The sequence below is a fragment of the Seriola dumerili genome, unplaced genomic scaffold (assembly GCF_002260705.1).
Source record: "Seriola dumerili isolate Sdu_G_001 unplaced genomic scaffold, Sdu_1.0 BDQW01000435.1, whole genome shotgun sequence".
NCBI lineage: Eukaryota > Metazoa > Chordata > Actinopteri > Carangiformes > Carangidae > Seriola > Seriola dumerili.
In genome coordinates, this window is record NW_019174690.1 from 1,313,547 (window position 1) to 1,332,344 (window position 18,798).

The 18,798-nt window shown below is 46.7% G+C and overlaps 1 protein-coding gene across 2 annotated transcripts in view; it reads left to right on the forward strand.

Annotated features, from left to right (window-relative positions):
- LOC111234102 (myocyte-specific enhancer factor 2D homolog) overlaps window positions 1-18,287 on the forward strand; it is a 68,769-nt gene extending 50,482 nt beyond the window's left edge. Inside the window, exons 6-11 of one of the 2 annotated variants that reach the window (XM_022762022.1) lie at window positions 5,108-5,286; window positions 9,236-9,353; window positions 9,814-9,988; window positions 11,711-11,779; window positions 15,113-15,163; window positions 17,809-18,287. In XM_022762022.1, coding sequence (XP_022617743.1) covers window positions 5,108-5,286; window positions 9,236-9,353; window positions 9,814-9,988; window positions 11,711-11,779; window positions 15,113-15,163; window positions 17,809-18,250 — 1,034 coding nt within the window. In that variant the 3' untranslated portion in view covers window positions 18,251-18,287. The remainder of the gene's footprint in view (window positions 1-5,107; window positions 5,287-9,235; window positions 9,354-9,813; window positions 9,989-11,710; window positions 11,780-15,112; window positions 15,164-17,808) is intronic. The other variant, XM_022762021.1, reaches the window with a different exon arrangement.
- Window positions 18,288-18,798: the final 511 nt, after the last annotated feature.

An 18,798-nucleotide genomic window follows, 5' to 3' on the forward strand; every position in this document is an offset into this window, starting at 1 on the left:
GTAGGGAATCAAGGAGGGCAGTGATCTGATTGGCTCTCAGCTGTCTGATAAGTGCTGTCAACACACTGAAACTTAATAATGAATCATATGTTTTTAATGTTGTATTATTGTATTGTGACATCTCGTGATTTATTCCATCTCTATACAGAATAATCTGATTAATCTTAAACAGGAACATTGCCAATTTGTGGAGGTTTCAGTGTAAAGTAGCTCCCCCTTGTGGATGAAAGAAATGTTTTCACCAGAGTGACTTGACAGTGTTGGAGTACAGTTGTGTCCCTGAGCAGATAAATGAGTTCAATGATTGTTTTCATCTAAAGCGATGTGTGGAACAGGGAAGAAAGTTTTGTTCTTAGTGGAACGTTTGATTGTTGAGTGCTGTGGACTCTTTCTCTCTCTCTCTCTCTCTCTCTCTCTCTCTCTCTCTCTCTCTCTCTCTCTGTGGAGAGAGGGAGGGAGGGAGGGAGGCTGTTTTGTCGGGCGTCTGTCCGGTTGAGTGTTGCGTTCAGGGTCCCTGCGGCTCGCTGTGTCACAGTCACGACTCCTTCGTGCGTCGAAACATGAAACCTCCTCATCTCAGAGCGAGGCTCAGGTGACCTGATCCGCCCGGCTGCCTGCTTCACTCTTTGTCCTTCATCCCTTATCTCTCTCTCTCTCTGCCTCCCTCCTTCCTCCCTTTCCTTCTCAGCTCCTTCTCTCTTTACCTTCCTCACTTACGCTCTACTCCGTTTCTTCTTCTCCTCCTCTCTTCTCCCATTTCTGTAGCATCTCCTTTCATCCCTTCTCCTCTTCTTCTTCCCTCTCTCCCCTCCTTTACCATCACCTCTTTCTCCTCTCTCCACCTCGTCTACTTCCATTCATTTTCAGCCTTTTTTCTCCTTCCCTCCTCCCCTCTCTTCCTCCCCTCTCCCTCTCCTCCTCCTCCTCCTCCTCTCTTGGATCTGTCGTTCTCAGCTGTTGTCCAGGGACTCGGGGCTCCGGGAATGTCACCATTGACGTCACCCGGCATTCCTCACATTCCCACGCCCAGCCTCGCGTAATAGGAGACATCACACACACACACACACACACACTGAAGGTACTCATACTTTTACAGTCATACACAGAGAGGAGCACATGTAAATGGCAGGGAGAGACACATACAAACAGTCAACATATATAAATACATCCAGAGATACATCAACATGCTGCTATGACTCACTTACACTCTCAGAATAGGAGTGTGTTCATGTGAACTTCAACACACACACACACACACACACACACACACACACACACACAGTATTGTGTATCTAAAAGTTTAGTAGGAAAAAAAAACGAAGCAGATCTTATAGAGTGAAGACTAAAAAGTGACCGACCTCAACTTGTGAACTTGTTGGAGAAACATTCTCCCAACACCCCAGAGTTATTAGTTTATTTTACACTTGGAGGAGGAGGAGAAGCCGTTTCTCCTCATGCAGATAAGTTTTCAGATCTCCTCCTCGGTGTCGGTCCAGGAGAGGGGGAACGGGATTTTGTTTGTGATGTTGACAGAACTGAAGAATCACATTTAAAACATTTTAACATCAACATTTCCTCCTATAAACATCGTCTCAGTCACTCTGATGAGCCACAGACACAGTTTGTATAGGGACTATTTCTTCAGTAGAAGTAGTTCCATGTAATGTAAACACACACACACACACACACACACAGTTTTTGTGAGGTGATTTGGTCTTGTGTCACTGTGTGCGTGCGTGCGTGTGTGTAACTCATAACTCAGGGTCACCACAAAGACGCCACCCTCCTCCTTTATCCACAAACATGAACACAACGCAACCAGCAGCAGATTCCCGTCAGTCAGTGACGCACACATGTTCAGTGCACGTAACACACGCACACACACACGCACACACACACACACACACACACACACACACACACACACACACACACACGGTCACAGGATATCCCAGATGCACCTGATGAAAGGGGGGGGGGGGGTCCACTGTGCGTCAGCAGTGCACAGGTGATCTCAGTGGTCAGATGCATGCTGGGAAATTTTTCTCCACTCTCTCTCTTTCTCCATCTTTCCTTCTCTACCATCTCTTTAACTCCCTCACCTCCTCTTCCCTTCATCCTTTTTTCTTTTCCTCCTCTTGTTCTCTGCCTCCATCCTTCTCTCTTGTTTCCTTGTCCCTCTCTCATTTCCTACCTCCTTCTTTCCTCTCCTTTGGTATTTCCTTCCCTCTCATTCTCTGTCTCCTCTCGTCTGTCTCACCTTCCTGTTCTTATCATCTCTCTCCTCTGTCCTTCCCTATCTCTCCCACCTCAGTTTCCTACATCCTTCCCATTATTCTCTACCTCCTTTCATCCTTACCTCCTCTCCCCTTCCCTACCTCCTTCTATCATTCTCTACCTCCTTTCATCCTTTCCTCTCCCCACGTATAACTTCATCCCTTATACCTTCTTCCTACATCTATTCTTTCTTTCTACTTCCTTTTTCATCCCTAAGTCATTTCCTAACTCCTTTCTTCTTTCCTCGCCTCCTCCTTTTTTCTCTTTCTTTACCTTCCTCCCTTTTCCCCATCACCCCATTCACTATCTGCCTTTGTTATTCTCTACCTCCTACCTTTTTCTCTCCTTCTACCTTTCCCTCATTCTGTATTTCCCTCCTTTTTCCTACACCACCTCTCATTTTCTACCTCTTTTCTCCTTTCCTTCTCTACATTTCCTCCTCTTTCTCTCTCTCCGTCCCTACGTCTCCCTTTACCACTTCTTTCCTTGCTTCCCATCCTCCTCCCTCTTGTACCTTTTTATCTCTTTTGTATTCTCTTCTTCCTTTTTCCTACCAGCCCTTCCTCATCCTCCTCCCCCTCAGCGTTCCCTCCTTCTCGCCTCCTTTCTTATTCCCTCACTCCTTCTTTATCCTCTACCTCTTCTCTCCTTCCTATTTTTCTAGAAAACATCTGTGCACAGCTGTTTAGTCTATTTTATTATTATGGATAAAACTTGTTGGTTTATTTAGTCTTCCAGATAAATGAGTTAGCTAACCAGTAACCAGCCTCTTTGTCTTTGTCTACATGCTCCCTCTTTTTCCCTCCATCACTACTCCCTCAACCCTCTCCCTCCTCCTGCCTCCTTTCACCCCTTCCTCCCCCACCACTGCCTCCATCAGCCCTCTTCTCCTTCCCGCCTTTCTCCTTCAAACCCCCCCCCCCCTTCCCACTGAGCTGATAGCAGAGGTAGTGTTTGCTTGTTGTTGTTGTCAGGTTTAGTTTATGGGTGTGTGTAAGTGTGTGTGTGTGTGTGTGTGTGTGTGTGTGAGTGTGTTTCCCTGGAGTGTGTGTGACTGAGATGAAGCAGAGTCACATGCCGCTGTCGTCTGGAGGCGGCGTCATGGAGAACTGCTATCTGCTATCACACACACCCTGACTGAGGGGAATACAGCCCGTGCGCGTTGGTGTGTGTGTGTGTGTGTGTGTGTGTGCGTGCGTGTGTGTGCGTGTGTGTGTGTGTCAGGGTTGGGAAAGTCCCTGCTGTCCCCCTTATACACTCTGTGACTGAGTCTCTGTTTGAATCAAGCTCTTATTTTAACCTTAGCGACACTGACAGGCCGCCGCTGACACACAGAACCACACCCCAACTCCAGCTTCATTAAAAAGTCATTAATTAATTATTAATACATGAAAACGTACAAAGACCAGGAAGCGTTAAAAGAGGGAAAACGTCGTTTTAACCTCATAATATTTGTGTAACTCTCACCGCTGCTCTGTTATCAGGTGTTGTTGTTTCTTACAGAGGAACCGCAGCCGGTTGGAATGCGGCCGGTCGGTCGGTCAGTTTCACGATCTGTGAGTTTGTCTGTCATGTTGCAGGAAACGCTCCCCCTGCACCAGAAACAAAGAGCAGAAGTACTGCACACTGTTTATTAAAGAATCCGGTGACGTTAAAGTGTCTGGTGATGTTCTGTAGTTTTCTCACTGTCAACAAATCACATGAAAAACCAGGAACAATCCCACTAACAAATACTGTCTTCTTCCTCTGAGAGCTCCACTGTTTCCAAAAACCTTTAAAAACATCAGTGAGCCTCACCGTGACACGTTCCCTCATCACCATGAACACACGCACACACACACACTGTAGTTTATTCTGACTCAATCCTCACTAGAGCACCAACTGTGGATTAATCCGCCGCTGAAAATAGTCCCCTTCTGCCACAGGCAGAAGGTAGAGAGATGGTGGGAAGTCAGATGTCGACGATAACAGAAACATAGAATATCGCCAACCTGATTCTTCGAGCCTCTAAAGTGCAGAGAGATCGTTCCAGTACAAATCCAGCCGTTTCCAGAATCATCAGTTTTTATCTGAGCCCGGTTCCGTCCGGGTTCAAGACGCCGACTCTGATCTGAGGAGATTCTTGAAACAAGTTGGTTTGTTTTGGAAATATAGTTTTGAAACAAGATCAAGAAAGAAAGGCTCATAAGAACACGCAGTCACGCAGGTACTGATGGGAAATGAAGTTCACAATTGTAGTTCATAAGGTAGAAACACACACAGGAAGCTCCAATAACTGTGATATATTCGAATCGAGTTGAAATAATGTTGCTCCATGATTCGGGATGAGAAAGTAAGACTCGTGGTGTAATGATGATAATAATCCACGCTGCCTCGGGGAGGAGGATATTTTTTGCAGTGTAGGATGGAAAGAGTCCAGGGACAATTGTGTGTGTTTGTTTTCATCAAGCACCGAGACGACTGGAACAAAAGAGGGAAGACGTAGAGGGAGTGCAAATAAAATAGTTCTGGAGAGAGCGTGACACGGTTTTGATGTTGAGGAGCTGCAGAAATCAGAGCGCCGCCAACAAACACTGTTTGAGCCGCAGAAATGATGAGGAGCATGTGGTGCGACAGAGCGATCCAACTCGCTAATGAGAGCGAATACGCACACACACACACACACACACACACACACACACACACACACACACAGAGCTGAATGTACACACCGGGGCAGACAATTACAGAGTTCACAGATAAATACAAATACTAAAAACATCAAAACATACGAGCACACAACCTCCTCTGTCCCTCCCTCCTCACTCTGTCTCTCTCTGTCTCTCTCCAGCTAACGGCTACATCAGTGCCAGGGCCTCCCCGGGCCTCCTCTCCGTATCCAACGGCAACAGCCTGGGGAAAGTAGTCCCGGCGAAGTCTCCGCCTCCGCCCAGCCCTCAGATGGTCAACAGCCGCAAGCCGGACCTCAGGGTCATCACCTCGCAGAGTGGCAAGAGCCTGATGCAGCTGGTGAGGAGGGGGAGGGTGTGTGTGTGTGTGTGGGGGGGGGGGGGGGGTCCAAACTCACAGGGGACTGAGGAAACGTGTCGTCAGAAACCGAGCAGGAACATGATAGTTTGACTCAAAATGAATGGATATTGGTTTAAAGCCTGGTCAGATTATACAGATTTATAACCAGGTAAAAATGAGAACCGTGTTGATAGCTTCAGTAACACTTGAGGAAGTTCCCGGGGGTCCCCAGACCACCGATAAAGAATATTTTTCAGAATATCTAAAGTTTCGCACAGTCTGCCCTTCGCGATAATATCGCACACGCTATATTTGGGCTGGACTGTACGGAGATATTAACTTTTAGATATCACCCAATCACAGATACTCTGCGCACCCTGCTTCCATGTCAAATGGCCCCTTCTACTGCATCAATATACAGCGCCGTGCAAATGCTTTTGACTCTGGGTTCATCTAAAGTGTCTAAAACCTGCGCACAGTTCTGTTCATCGTGTTCAGGTTTACTTTAGTTTTGATTCAATGTGATCGGCTCCAGTTTAAGAATAAAAAGCTCGGCACCTGTGCAGCTTCTCTAAAAGCTGCTCCCGGGTTCTGTAACATCAGAAATCAGAGGGAACATTTGTTCCTCCTGTTGCGCAATTCAACATCTGGATCCAGTCGTTCTCCTCGGCTCAGCCGTCGATCAGCTCGGCTGCATTCGGACTGTTTCCACTAACACATGTATCTCCGCAGGTATCGCTCAACATAACTGTTGACTGGGCTTTAGTCGAAGTTCTTTTCAGTGATGTTCATATTTCTACAGTTAGTTGTTGTAGAAACGTAACCGTCCTGTTGTTTTTCACCCCCCCCTCCCCCTCTCCCTCCCCCTGCCCGCCCCCCCCCTCCTCCGCCGGCCGTGCGCAGACAGAGGAAGAGCTGGAGTTGGTGAGTGGAAGGTGAATAGACTTCTAGACTTTTAGCCTGGAGGATGTGGTGTCGATCTCTGTGTGATCTCACTGAGCATGAGTGTGACACCGTCAGCCAATGCATCCCATCGGGGGGTGGGGGGGTGGGCGGGGTGACTCAGCGGCACCGGTGCTGTGACGAGAGTAGAAGTCAAGCCGCGAGAACGTCAGAGCATCAGAGCGGCTCACACACACACACACACACACACACAGGACTGATCAACAGGTTGAACTGGTCCCTGGAGGGTTCAGGGTTCACCTGGACTCTCAGCTTTACCTGTTTTTACCGGGAGTCCCGTCAGAGCTGGAGACTTGAGTCGAGCCACTGAAGTGAGGACTTTACAGATTTAACTTCCTCGAACTTCAGGTCTGTCTGGTTAATCCAGAACAATACAGAATAAAACAGACAGGCATGGTTAATGCCTCATATATAATTATCAGGCACTGAAAAGACTTTTACATGACATTACAATCATGAGTGACTCACAAAACGTCAGTTCAAACCATGTGAGAGCAACAGCTGGACCTGATCCAACACTGGGACTTTATCCCTTTTAAATGAATAACTAAAAACAAGAGTTGAAAATCAGCAATAGCTTTAAACACATCAGTGTCATGTGTTCAAACTGTGTTCTTTAAATAAATGTCTAAACTAAACTAAATAAAACTAAGAAGGTTGGTCTTAGCAGTGGAAGATGGACAGTAACTCTGCACATCTTTAGAAAAAGATTTTAAAATCGAAACCTTGCATTATTTACACGTCACTCTGACCGGACGGACTGACATCTTGAAATGCAATTTGCTTTTAAGCAAGTCAGACGAGAAGATTGATACCACTCTCGTCTCTTTATGGTAAATACAAAGCTGCTGCACCAGCTGTGCTAGCTTCACAGTGCTAACTAAGATGCAATAAGAAGCTACCAATTTAGCTTAGCATAAAGACTGGAAACAGATGGGCGGGGCCGGGCTAGCTATTCCTACCTATCAGCAGCTGTAAAGCTCAGTAATTAACACGTCAGATCAGCAGGTTTCATACTTGGCGCACAGTCATGAGAGTTGTGTCAGTCGTCTCGTCCAACTCCTGCCAAGAAAGATAATTAGTGAATTTTCCCCATGAAAAATAAAATCCCAACCACTTCTTTTAAGCCTTGACTCAGACTTTCAGAAACCGCTCCGAGTGCCACGCGTACATTTTATACATGAGTGGGAATCAAAACCTTTGTTCAGCAGATTATATTAAAATTATATTGTGTCCTTTTTAGACTGAAATTTATTGATTTTGGAAAAAAAGTCTGTCATCAGAAATCTCTGGTCCATGACCCACTTTCTGTTAGACACACAGAGGCGTCCAAAAGTCTGAGTGAGGAGCTCGCTGTGTTTCGTTTTAGAAGAAAAACGTTGATTTAAAAAAAAAAAAAGGAAATTGACAAGAATCAATAAAGTTTTAATATTACAGTAGAGTCCAGCTTTAAGTTAACGCACTGGAGAGGAAACACTGAGGGAACCGGAGCGACCAGCTGACGCTCTAACACTGTGTGTGAACGCCGCTCAGCATGTGCATGTTTGGTTTCATCTGAGTGTCGATGCTCCGAGGAGCAGAGTGAAGACACATGAGCAAGCCTCCAACGTGGAGCACGGACAGACATGTTGGAGTCTGACACGTTGACCCCCCCAGCCCTTTACACACACACACACACACACACACACACACACACACACACACACTCACATGTATATTTCTCTGCATAAACACGCACACACCTCAGAACAAACACACCTCACATTGTGTATTCATTCCTCGCATAACTCTCTGCACACATATCCGCACATACTTTTTCAATACAAAAACATACACAAACACACACACACACACACACACACACGGACACACACACACACACACATTCATCCCTCCATCCTCTGTCAGCCTTGTCGATGCATGTGTTCCTGTCAGCATGATTCTCCAGCACAGCGATGCCTCTCATAACACCTTCCACCGTGACGCTATATAACACGAGCACCCCGGCCCCGGCGACAGCGTTGCCGTGCCAACGCCACCTTAAGATGCGAGACACTTCTCATCTTGCACGCCCGATGTTAAAGTGTCACAGAAAAGTTGAAAGGCCTCGGAGAGGACTGGGGCGCTCGGATCTCCTCGCAGTCTGTGGCACGATGAATAAGAAATCTTCGTCTGCCCTGCGCAGGCAGAGCGAAGTGACGCAACTGTTTAATACATCAGACTTCGGTCGTTAAGGTTGTTTAGTTAGTTATTATTTTTCTTTGTTTAGTCTGCCAACAATCAGAGTTAATCAGAGCTGCTGCTTTGTGAAGCAGAGGGTCCAATTAAATCCCTGATAATGTGTTTTGTTTTTATTTCTACCAGAATCAGAACAAGCTGTTTACAGTAAAATATTTCAGTAGTAACAGTGTAATTAAATTGTTCTCGGTCACGTTACAAGGTCTCTGCACCACCACCCCCCCCCCCTCCCTCTGCTGCACAGTGGAGAGCACATGCTAACCATTATCATTATTGATGTTGAAATTGGATGAAGTCATGTGCCGTGAACTCCTTACACTCAGCCCTTATAAGGAGAAAAAGACACGATTTCATGTCGTGGACCCGGACCAAGGTTTTCTCACGACACGGGAGTCACAGCGCTGGATCCAAAGGTCCGGGAGAGAAGAGAGAGTCGGGTTGTAAACCTGACGAGGAGGTTTCAGCGTCTCCTGCAGGAATGTTTACATAGCTAGAGGAAATCCTAACACCAAAAAAAAAAACCTTTTTCACATACAATCACATCAGTGCCAAAGTTTTAGCATGAGCTACACTGTGCAGAGAGGAGATGCAGAGTCTGACTTTTATATTCAATTATTAAATTCTCATAAAGTCCAACCATTCTTCGTATATATCAAGACCTCTGTAGATCCACTGCAGCAGCAATCACCTCTTTCACCTCCAGTTTCCTATCATTCACCTTCCTCTGTGCATCTCTCTGTCTTCCCAGAATGCTCAGCGGCTAGGCGGATCCCAGGTGGCACAGCCACTCACCACCCCGGTGGTCTCCGTGGCAACACCCAGTCTCCTAGCGCCCTTCTCCGGCATGCAGACGGCCTACAACACTGGTAAGACAGCGACCCCCCGCCCTGCAGCAAGACGGGACATTTCAGCAGCTCAACCTGAATCTGTCCGTTCACGTCCGGGCAGGAAGTGAACGGCTACAACCTGGGACTGAATATTAAAAGCGTTGGAAACGATAAAACATGCTCGTCAAGTGAAAGACAGAGTCTGTGTTATGTCATGAAAATCTTGTGTCATGTAGGAAAAGTTGAAAACGCCTCAGTGTGATGCCACAAACCGCCATGAATATTCACTTTGTTCATTGTGTGAGAGCTTCTGGAATGATTCCACTTCAAAGGTCTCCATTAATATGGATTAGCTCTGATTAATATTGATGCACCAGAAAGTTGTATGATGTAAAACAATCCCCCCCACCCTCCTCCGCCTCACCTCCTTTCTCTACCCCCCCTACCCCCCTCTCCCTCCCCTCCCCTTGTGCCTCTCCCTCCCGTCCCTCAATCTCAGAGTACCAGCTGACAAGTGCAGATCTCACAGCGCTCCAGACGTTCACACCACCAGGGCTGGTGCCTGGCAACATGGCTGCCTGGCAACAGCAACAGCAACCAGCAGTCTCCCAGCAACAGCAGCAGCAGCAGCAACAGCCGCAGCAGCTGAGCTTGGCGTCGCTCAGTAACTTGGTGTAAGCTCCTGTTTTTTTTTTTTCTTTCTAGAGCAAACTCATACACGAGGTTGATCTTCCAGTGTCCCGACCTTTGACCTTTCCCCTTAAACACCCAACCAGTAGCATGTCAGCTGATTCAGTACACCAGCATATGCACTTAAAACACTTGGAGCATCTTTGAAGCTGTAGCATCACCCCAGCTGTGGTTGATTCATCTTTGTGGTGACCTAGATACCCCCCCACCCCCCCTACCCCCGCCCCCCAGCTCTGACTCCCACTGGAGTCTATGAACTCTGATTTAGCTCAATGAGAGAGAGAGAGAGAGAGGAGAAAAGAGAGAGAGACGCCAGGCTGCTCACTGTGTTTTCCGGCACAGACACTCAGGATTTGCTGGAGTGGTTCACAGCCTCAAAAAAGAAGTTCTTACTCTAATACTCTTCTTTATTTGGCCAAACAGGAGCTTCAGTTAGTTGGTTAGCTCAGGTTCCCTCTGGATGGCTCTGGTAAGTTTCCCTCCATTGCGACCTTAAAGCAAGGTCACAACAGCAGAGCCCAACCCTACTTGTGTTACAGACGTCCCTGTCGCCCTGTTACTAACAGAGTCCGAGCATGCTGCTGCACCTACGCTCCACCCACACAGGTGTTTTTCAGTTTCCCGTTCTCAGGACCAAAGGACTTCATCAGTTCTCACAGCCGTGACCTTGAGCTCAGTCTTGAACTTTGATATCCACAGATGTGGACGGTCGTTGTCATTATGGATTAATCTTAATCCATAATAAATCATTAAACTTTATAGTATAGTAAGATATAAAATGTCTTAAAAGTCACAGCATAGTATAGCCTAGAATTTTATAGTATAGTAAGGCATAAAAAGGCGAGGCAAGGAAAGGCAGCTTTATTTGTGTATCAGATTTCACACACTGGGGCAATTCAAAGTGTTTTACAGAGCAATAACATATAAAACATAATAAAGGACACAGATTTAATAAAAGAGTAAAGAATAGGGATATATAAAGTGTCCTCACTAAAACAGGACGAACTGAAAACACCTGTGTGGCCGTGCAGGAGCACAAACAGCAGAGTAGTTACTGTACTGCTCTTCTTCATGGCTCTCCTCAAACATCACTGGAGGAACAGTAATTCAGTCTGCAGATGAACTAATGAAAAGCATTTCCTGGATGAGGATTTGAACTCTGTAGAAGTTAATTCCCGCCACAGTCTCGCTATAAACGTGGGACATATGAGGTCAGAGGTCAAAGCGTTTGTCAACTTCAGTGTGTGACCACTGATTTTATGCCACTGTGTCTGTCTGGTTTAATGTCTTCATAATTAAAATCTTTTTCTTTTTTTAAGGTGTTTCACATTTCCTTAAAAACTTAAAAACATGACAGTGCTGATTGCCAGGATTCTGTGATAGCTGATAAATTCTGATTATTGATGAAAATAACTCACATTTAGCTTTGATTTTGTCAGAAAGTTACTTCAGAGTTTAAGTCCTTTCCAGTGAGGTGTTTACATAATGTTGTTTACTCTCTGTTGGCATAGTTAACGTAGGTGAGAGGAAGCTAACGAAGCTAACCATGTCCCATCAGTCGCATTTGTGTGGTAGCAGTTTAGCCGTTAGCGCTAAGTCTTTGTGTGACCAGTCTGGCCGTGCTAGGCTAGGCTAACCTTCACATGGGAGAGCAGCTTTGTAACCGCCTTTTGTTTTGTCCTCCCTCCCCCCCTTTTTCTCCACAGCATGTGGGGTGCAGAGAAACAGAATGCGGAGATGGTTAACTGCATCTCCAATTTTGCTGCTAACCTGAGGTGAATGACACGATAGCATCTAGCGCCGCGCGGCTCTGCCATGCCTTTTTTTATCTGTCACGTTCCTGACGCCGCTCGCAGGCTCAGCGACGAGCAGAAATAACCCAAAGAAAACACACAATAAATAACACAAAAATACATGACAAACATGATATCAAACCATTGTGTCTTTCCATTTGTGTGTTGGATGTGATGCCAGTTGTTGCTTTGCTGTGTCTGTAACTTCATTGCTCTTTCACTTCCATTGAAGCGCTTTTTTTCTTCTTCCAGATGATCAGTTCTCTCGTGCGGTTGTGAGAGTTTTAGATCTGAAGCTCTTTGGAAGTGTCACCAACACAGAGGAAGATGTTTCAGTGTGACGCTGACAGCGTCTCGTTAGGGCCTGCTATGAAAGGAGTCTCTGGGTGCCGCTTTCAGTCCCAAACACCAAACCAGTTGCACATCTGTGCACCGCTGTCATGCTTACTGCATGAGCTGTCACTCTCAGGTGACAGTCACACGTAAACTTCAGCACCTTAGATACATGTCGGCCTGAAGCGCCTGCAGTGGCATGACTGAAAAGAATGATTCAGATGTAGCTTAGCTGTCAAAGCCACTTGTTTAGATTGAGATAACACAGCTTGGTATTAGATGATGAATTCAAAGGCAGCTGCAGTCTCGGGTTTGATCTCTTTGCAGTCATTTGACAAACCCTGTAATGCTGATATCCTTTTGTTCAGAACAATCACAGCTACTAATTTAAGAGATTGTCCAGCTGCCCAGAATCTCCATCACAGAAAAGATGAAAAGTAACAGAAATGTGTTTAAATAAAAAAAAAGACAGTTAGAATAATTGCAGCTGTCTCTTTCTGACAATCAGAAAATTGTCCATGAGAGTATGATAATATGTTGTTTGTTGTCGTATACAACAGCTGGGACTCCAGGGGGGGCTGAGCGTCTCTGGAAGAAGCAGAATATAGTTAACGTCCAGCAGCTGACTCACAGCAGAACTCTGCTTCGCCGTGTAAATGTTAACAAACGGACGTCCAGATTGTCTGAAATCCTTCAGCAAACAGATCCGTCGAAACCGCTCAGCCGGCGCTCGCTCACTTTCCCCTCGCTGTAACAATCCCTGTCTCTCCGCTGAGGGCGAGGGCGAGGTTTTAGTTCAAGCGCCAGGATCCTGGAGACAGTAATGATCAATTTGATTATTGATGAAAAAAATATATTCCCAGAGTCTAAAATAACATCTTAACATTGCTTGTTTTGTCCAAAACCCAAACATTGAAGCGAATGTTTTGAGTTGTTGCTTGATTAACGATTTAAACTTATTGACGACAGTAAAGTCGAAGTGTAGTAAGGCATAAAAAGGTTGGTTGGACAAAACAAGATGTTTGAGCAACAATTAATCAATTAATAATGAAAATGATTTGTAGATTTCCTGGTAATGCAAAAGAGAGAAAAAATTTCTAATCAAGAGTAATAACAGATTTTAATCTGTTTTAAAGACGTTCCTGAAAACAATCAGGAACATTGATCATGGTTTTACTGGATACGAGGAGTTTTAAATTGATCCATAACTCAGATGTCAGCTGTCTGTGTGTGTGTGTGTGTGTGTGTGTGTGTGTGTGTGCGTGCGTGCGTGCGTGCGTGCGTGTGTGTGTGTGAATCGTGGGAAGCTCTCCCAGCAAACACCGAACCCCTCTCTCAGCAGAGTGGGGAAGCGTGCTGTCCTCGGATGGGCGGACTGCTGCGGTTTGTTAGTTTTTTTTTGGATTTCATCAGAGCGCCGCCTCGCAGCGAGCGAACAGCCCTCCCAATCAAACCATGACTGACGGCTTGGCAGCGAGCCTCGCCTTCGCCTGTCGTCCGCTCTTCTCCTCGCCACAGGCTGCACGAGGAAATGATTTCTGTCATCTTACCCTCTCTCATCCCCATTTTTAATCATTCTTCTTCCGCCGCTTCCATCTATCTGCTTATTTCCTGGCTCTTTTGTCAGCCTCAGTTTAATTCGCCGTACACCTGTTGACTCTCATCTCCTCCCCCTCGCTGCCCAATCTAAATGTTAATGTCACGGCTGGCCTCTCAGCCTCCTCCCCGCAGAGCCCGGCTCTCCGCTCAGACCGGCCTGTTTCTGTGGAAGTGCTCTCTGGGTGCAGTTTGCTGTTTGTTGCAGGACGAGAGCGGATGTGTTGTCAGCAGGCGCGGCCTCCACGTGGGCCACTTTAGCAGGAGATGAACAGAACTGTCTGCTGGCGCATCACTGTTGTTTTGTCCATTTGTTTCGTCCACTTACGAAGCTGCAAATCAATCTGTGGAGAGAATGGATCAAATGTTTTATTGGTGGCTGAAGCTTTTTTTTTTTTTTTTTTTTTTTTTTTTTTTTTGTTCTTGTTCTTTCGTCCACAAAAACACCCTTTGCCTCTCTCCTCCCGCCTCTCTCAGCTTTCTCTCAGCTGTGGTTTGATGGGGGAGAAAAAAAAAAAAACCAACACTTACAGACAGTGCACACATTGCTAAATTGCTTACAGGACACACTGTTTGTCGGCAGGGCACAATGCACACATGCTATCAGAGGCTGTTCAGTAAAACCTTCCCCAGACGAATCAGTGTTTTCCCAGACTGCAGATTAGAAACCACAGTGTACAAAGCGGCGGCGGCGGCTCCATTAAGCTTCCTGCTACATGGAAGATAAAAAATGATTCTTAAGTTCTATTTAGCACATAAGCTGCGACCTGTTTTACTCGTGACAGCGCTGTAAGATAATCACATGTTACGCGTTCCATGTTAAAAAAAAGCAACGTGCATGAACCTGGCTGATTTTTAGCATCAGATGTTCCCAACATGTTGGATTCTTACAAACAGATGAGGATTTCAGCTCCGGTAAATTCTCAGATAAAAGACGGGAATTGATTTATTCCTAATGCGCCACACAAACAGGTGAAACCAGGATAAATAGCAGGTTAAACCAGTAAGTGGGAGCAGGTCGAATAATGTGACGTCTGTGAAACACTGTTTGGGAATTTGCAGTTTATTCCTTGTAATGACAGTTTTAGAGAAAAGCCAAAGATTTCATGTTTATTGGTGCCGACTGTGAAAAATGCATTGCGTGTGGACAAGCGTCAATTTTGTGTCAGCACAGGCTTTAACATTTCCTGCAGCTCTCTAACAACATCACAGTGTGACTGAAGCAGCTGTTGGGCCTTTTGTTTTTCTTCTAGTAACCATGTCTGGACTGACCATGACTGGCCTCCGTCCCACTGTTTCCCTGCTGTTGTAGCTTTTCTATCTTTTTCTCTCTCTTTTTTTTTTGTGTGTAAACTTGCTTGTCTCTTTTTCCCCCTCCCTCCACAGCTTGGCCTCTCAGTCCAACTTGCTCTTTGGCAGGGAGGAGGGCCTCTGCTGGTACTGTACTCTCTACACCTCAGTCACACGGCTGCAGCGCGTCGTATTTCCCAAAATATCTGCTGCACAGAGGAACTTTAACTTCTGCTGAAAACTAGAGACGTTCACTACGAAAAAACATGAGTGATTCCTAAGAGAAATAAAAACGTTTCAAACGAGAATCAGTTGAGAATTAGAACAAAACGAAACATGTCCACAGTATTTTAGAGTTCATCTAAATTTAAACATCTTTAATCAAATTTAAACATCTGGATGGTTTTTGGTTCTTAAAACCCACAAATATAATCTTCTTATGGATCAACACTTCCAATCAAACACACAATAGATAAATAAATAAAACTCATACACACTCAAACACATTTAATGAAGTCATGAAGTACTGATTTGAATTTAATTGAGTAAGAGTCATTTTTGTAGTTTCCTCAGAAGAGCAGAGCATTTTGGGAAACGTGTCTGTATCTCACCACACTGTGAAACGAGTGTCTGCTTGTGGCTGTGCTGGCTGTGCTGTTAGCTCTCGTGAGGTAGCCTGCCGCTCTCTCGCCTTCATCACTGTCACCGACCCAGCTGACTCGGCCCTTTTTCTTTTTTTTACTCGCCGTAACAAGGGCCCCCCCCCTCCGTGTTGCACGCGCATCCATCTACTGCGGCTGGCGGAAGCCGTGACGCGCAAGGTTTGATGAAGTGGGTACAGCGGGAGACGGAGCGAGCCTCAGCACTGCCGAGGGATTTATATAAATGTGTGTGTGTGTGTGTGTGTGTGTGTGTGTGTGTGTGTGTGTGTGTGTGTGTGTGTGAGTGAGAGAGTGTGTGTGAGTGTGAGAGTGTACAGGAGGGAAGGAGCATTTGTATGTAAGACAGCAAGGGTACACGAGTTCAAGAGAGTGTGTGTGTGTCAGTCGTAGGAGGACAGCGAGCACACCGAGTGGCGCAGACCCAGATCACCTGGAGGAGTGCTATCTTAAACCCCCCTCTCAGTCTGCCAGTAATTGAGGGAATATTAGAGATACAGTGCTGCAGATGGCTCATGATATGACATATTAGAACACACCCGGGGGGCGAAACGCAGTAATTGGGGGCTTCAAATTCAGATCGACCGTGTCAAGCTGAGAGAGGGAGAGGGAGAGAGAGAATGAAGCACAACGCAGCGAGCCACAGTGCAGCGTCAACAGCCGGCGTCTGGCTCGGTGACAGGTTCGACTCAGCCTCCAGCCAACGGAGGAGGAGGAGGAGGAGGAGGCGGAGGAGGCTGAGAGTGGGGGTGAGGGGGTGGAGGGGGGGGGTTGATCAAAGACGAGTGGCAGGTAGAGGCGCAGACACTGACACAGATGTAAAAGCTTTTTGGCTCATGATTTTTGTCCCGAGCGTCTCAGGGCGAGCGCAGGATGATGGAGTTATTTAGCTGTGAAAAACTTCATGATGATAAACCTCAGTTTCTTTTTTTTTTACCATCCGTTAATCCTTAAAACTCCTGGATGTGTTAGTCACACTGTACATTCTGTACATATGTATGTACCATATTTCAGTCTCACCAATAACTGATCTGAACGACGGAGTGAGACGCTCGGCACACGGAGTCGCAGCCTCATGAACGAGACATCTTTTCTATTATCACAAATCCGCACCGACCCTGAATGGGCCGCTCTTGTTTGAGAGGAAAGCAGAGGAGTCTCTAACTCTCAAGTGTTAAATCTTTATAATGAGGTTAGCGAGCTGAACACTGAATTAGACAGCTGCAAGTTTTTTTGTCAGTGACATCTTCTCATGCATTCTCTGACTTCTTCTTCAGACCTGGGGGTGTGTGTCTGGGTTTAAACGTCAGGAAAAAGGTGTTGTGTGTAATCACAGCCTCAGGTGCTTTATTTTGGGGTTTGTGATGATAATAGCATTAAAACTCAAGTGGAACCAAATATTTCCACAGTCACGTAAAAAAAATCTGAGCTGTGATGCAGCTATTAGTAAAGTTAGAAGGAGCAGACAGATGTTGAAATCTGTTCGCCAGCAGCTTGTCGTGCCGGGGAAAACCTGAACACAACAGAAATGTTCTGTGGACTGACGCTCACGTTCGTCTGTTTCTGCATCTGGTGTAGAGTGAGTGTGTGTTCGCACAAGGAATGCGAGAAAGACGTCTCACCTGGCGGGTCGAACGTATTTTACAAGCTCTTTGAATCGCTTTTTTTAAGTTGTGCAGATGTGAATGAGCCGAATATACAAAGTGCGACAGTGTTTTGGCTGCATGGCTTATGGCCTGTGCTTTGGTGTGACCTGAGATGTGTAGTCCCTGTTTGTTCTGTGTGTCCGTGTTCTCCTTGTGCTCGGGTCCAGTCAAGCCCGGTTTACAGCGCTGCCTGGTGTCTTTGGTCTTTGTCTTTGAAAGTGGCTAGCTTATCAAAATAAAAGCCCCGGTTTCTGTTTATCAGCACACGGTGATGCATTCACGACCATTCTTTGAATTTTGTTGCAGTATTGGCTGAACTCTTTGTTTCATCCCTGCAAACTGACTGTTGAAGCGTTCAAGGAAAACACACACAGGTGTATCTGGAGCTATGCACCTGATACTGTCGGTGGTCTAACTCTTTGTTTCCATCTCTCTCTCTCTCTCTCTCTCTCTCCTCTTCTTTCTGTCTCTCTCTCTCTCTCTCCAGGCCGGTGGGCCACATACCTCAGGGCGCCGCACTGACAGTCAACACGAACCCCAACGTCAACATCAAGTCCGAACCCGTCTCGCCAAACCGCGACCGCAGCACCCCCAGCTCCACCAGCGGCGGGGGAGGCGGAGGGGGGGGCCAGGGTCAAGTCCAGGGACAAGGTCTGGTGTCGGTCGCCTACCCTGGCACCCTGCGCCTGGAGGCGGGAGGTCAGGGCCGCTCGCCCGTCGACAGCCTCAGTAGCAACGGCAGCTCGTACGAGGGCAGCGACCGGGACGACGGCACCCAGGGTCGAGCCGGGGGTCCGGACTTCCACCACCAGGCCGGCGCCGGGGCCCAGCAGCCCACCATGGTCCTCATGCGGCCCCCGTCGGCCGAGCCCCAGGAGCAGGACGGGACCAACGTCAAGAGAATGAGACTGGACGCCTGGGTCACATAAAGAGATGACGAGAGAGGGATGGACGGACAGATGGAGGATGGAGATGTGTACTTGTGGCTTGTGTACATGCCCCCACCAGCCCCGACGCCCCCCCACCCCCCTTCCCCCCAGTCTCCCTACCTGTGCATACACACACATACACACATACACACACACACACACCACACACACACACACACATTATACCCGCCATCGACCCCGTGACCGACTGTCCACACAGGAGACTCTGACCTCACATACAAACACAAGCATGCTAACACTCTCATGTTGCACGTGTGGACACTGACGCGCACTTGTACGACAATGTGCATACACATTTGAACTCTAATGTACTTTCACTCACACACACACACACACACACACACACACACAAACACACACACACGAAACCCCGAGGGGTTAAATCCACCAAACCAGGGATTGTTTGTCAAAAATAATCACGACGACGGACTTTACTCAGCTGTATTTGAATTGTGAAGTGAGTGAGTTTTTAATCGGGCCACAGTGGACGGTCAAAACCTAAATTCAGCCACTTGGACTTCTTCTCC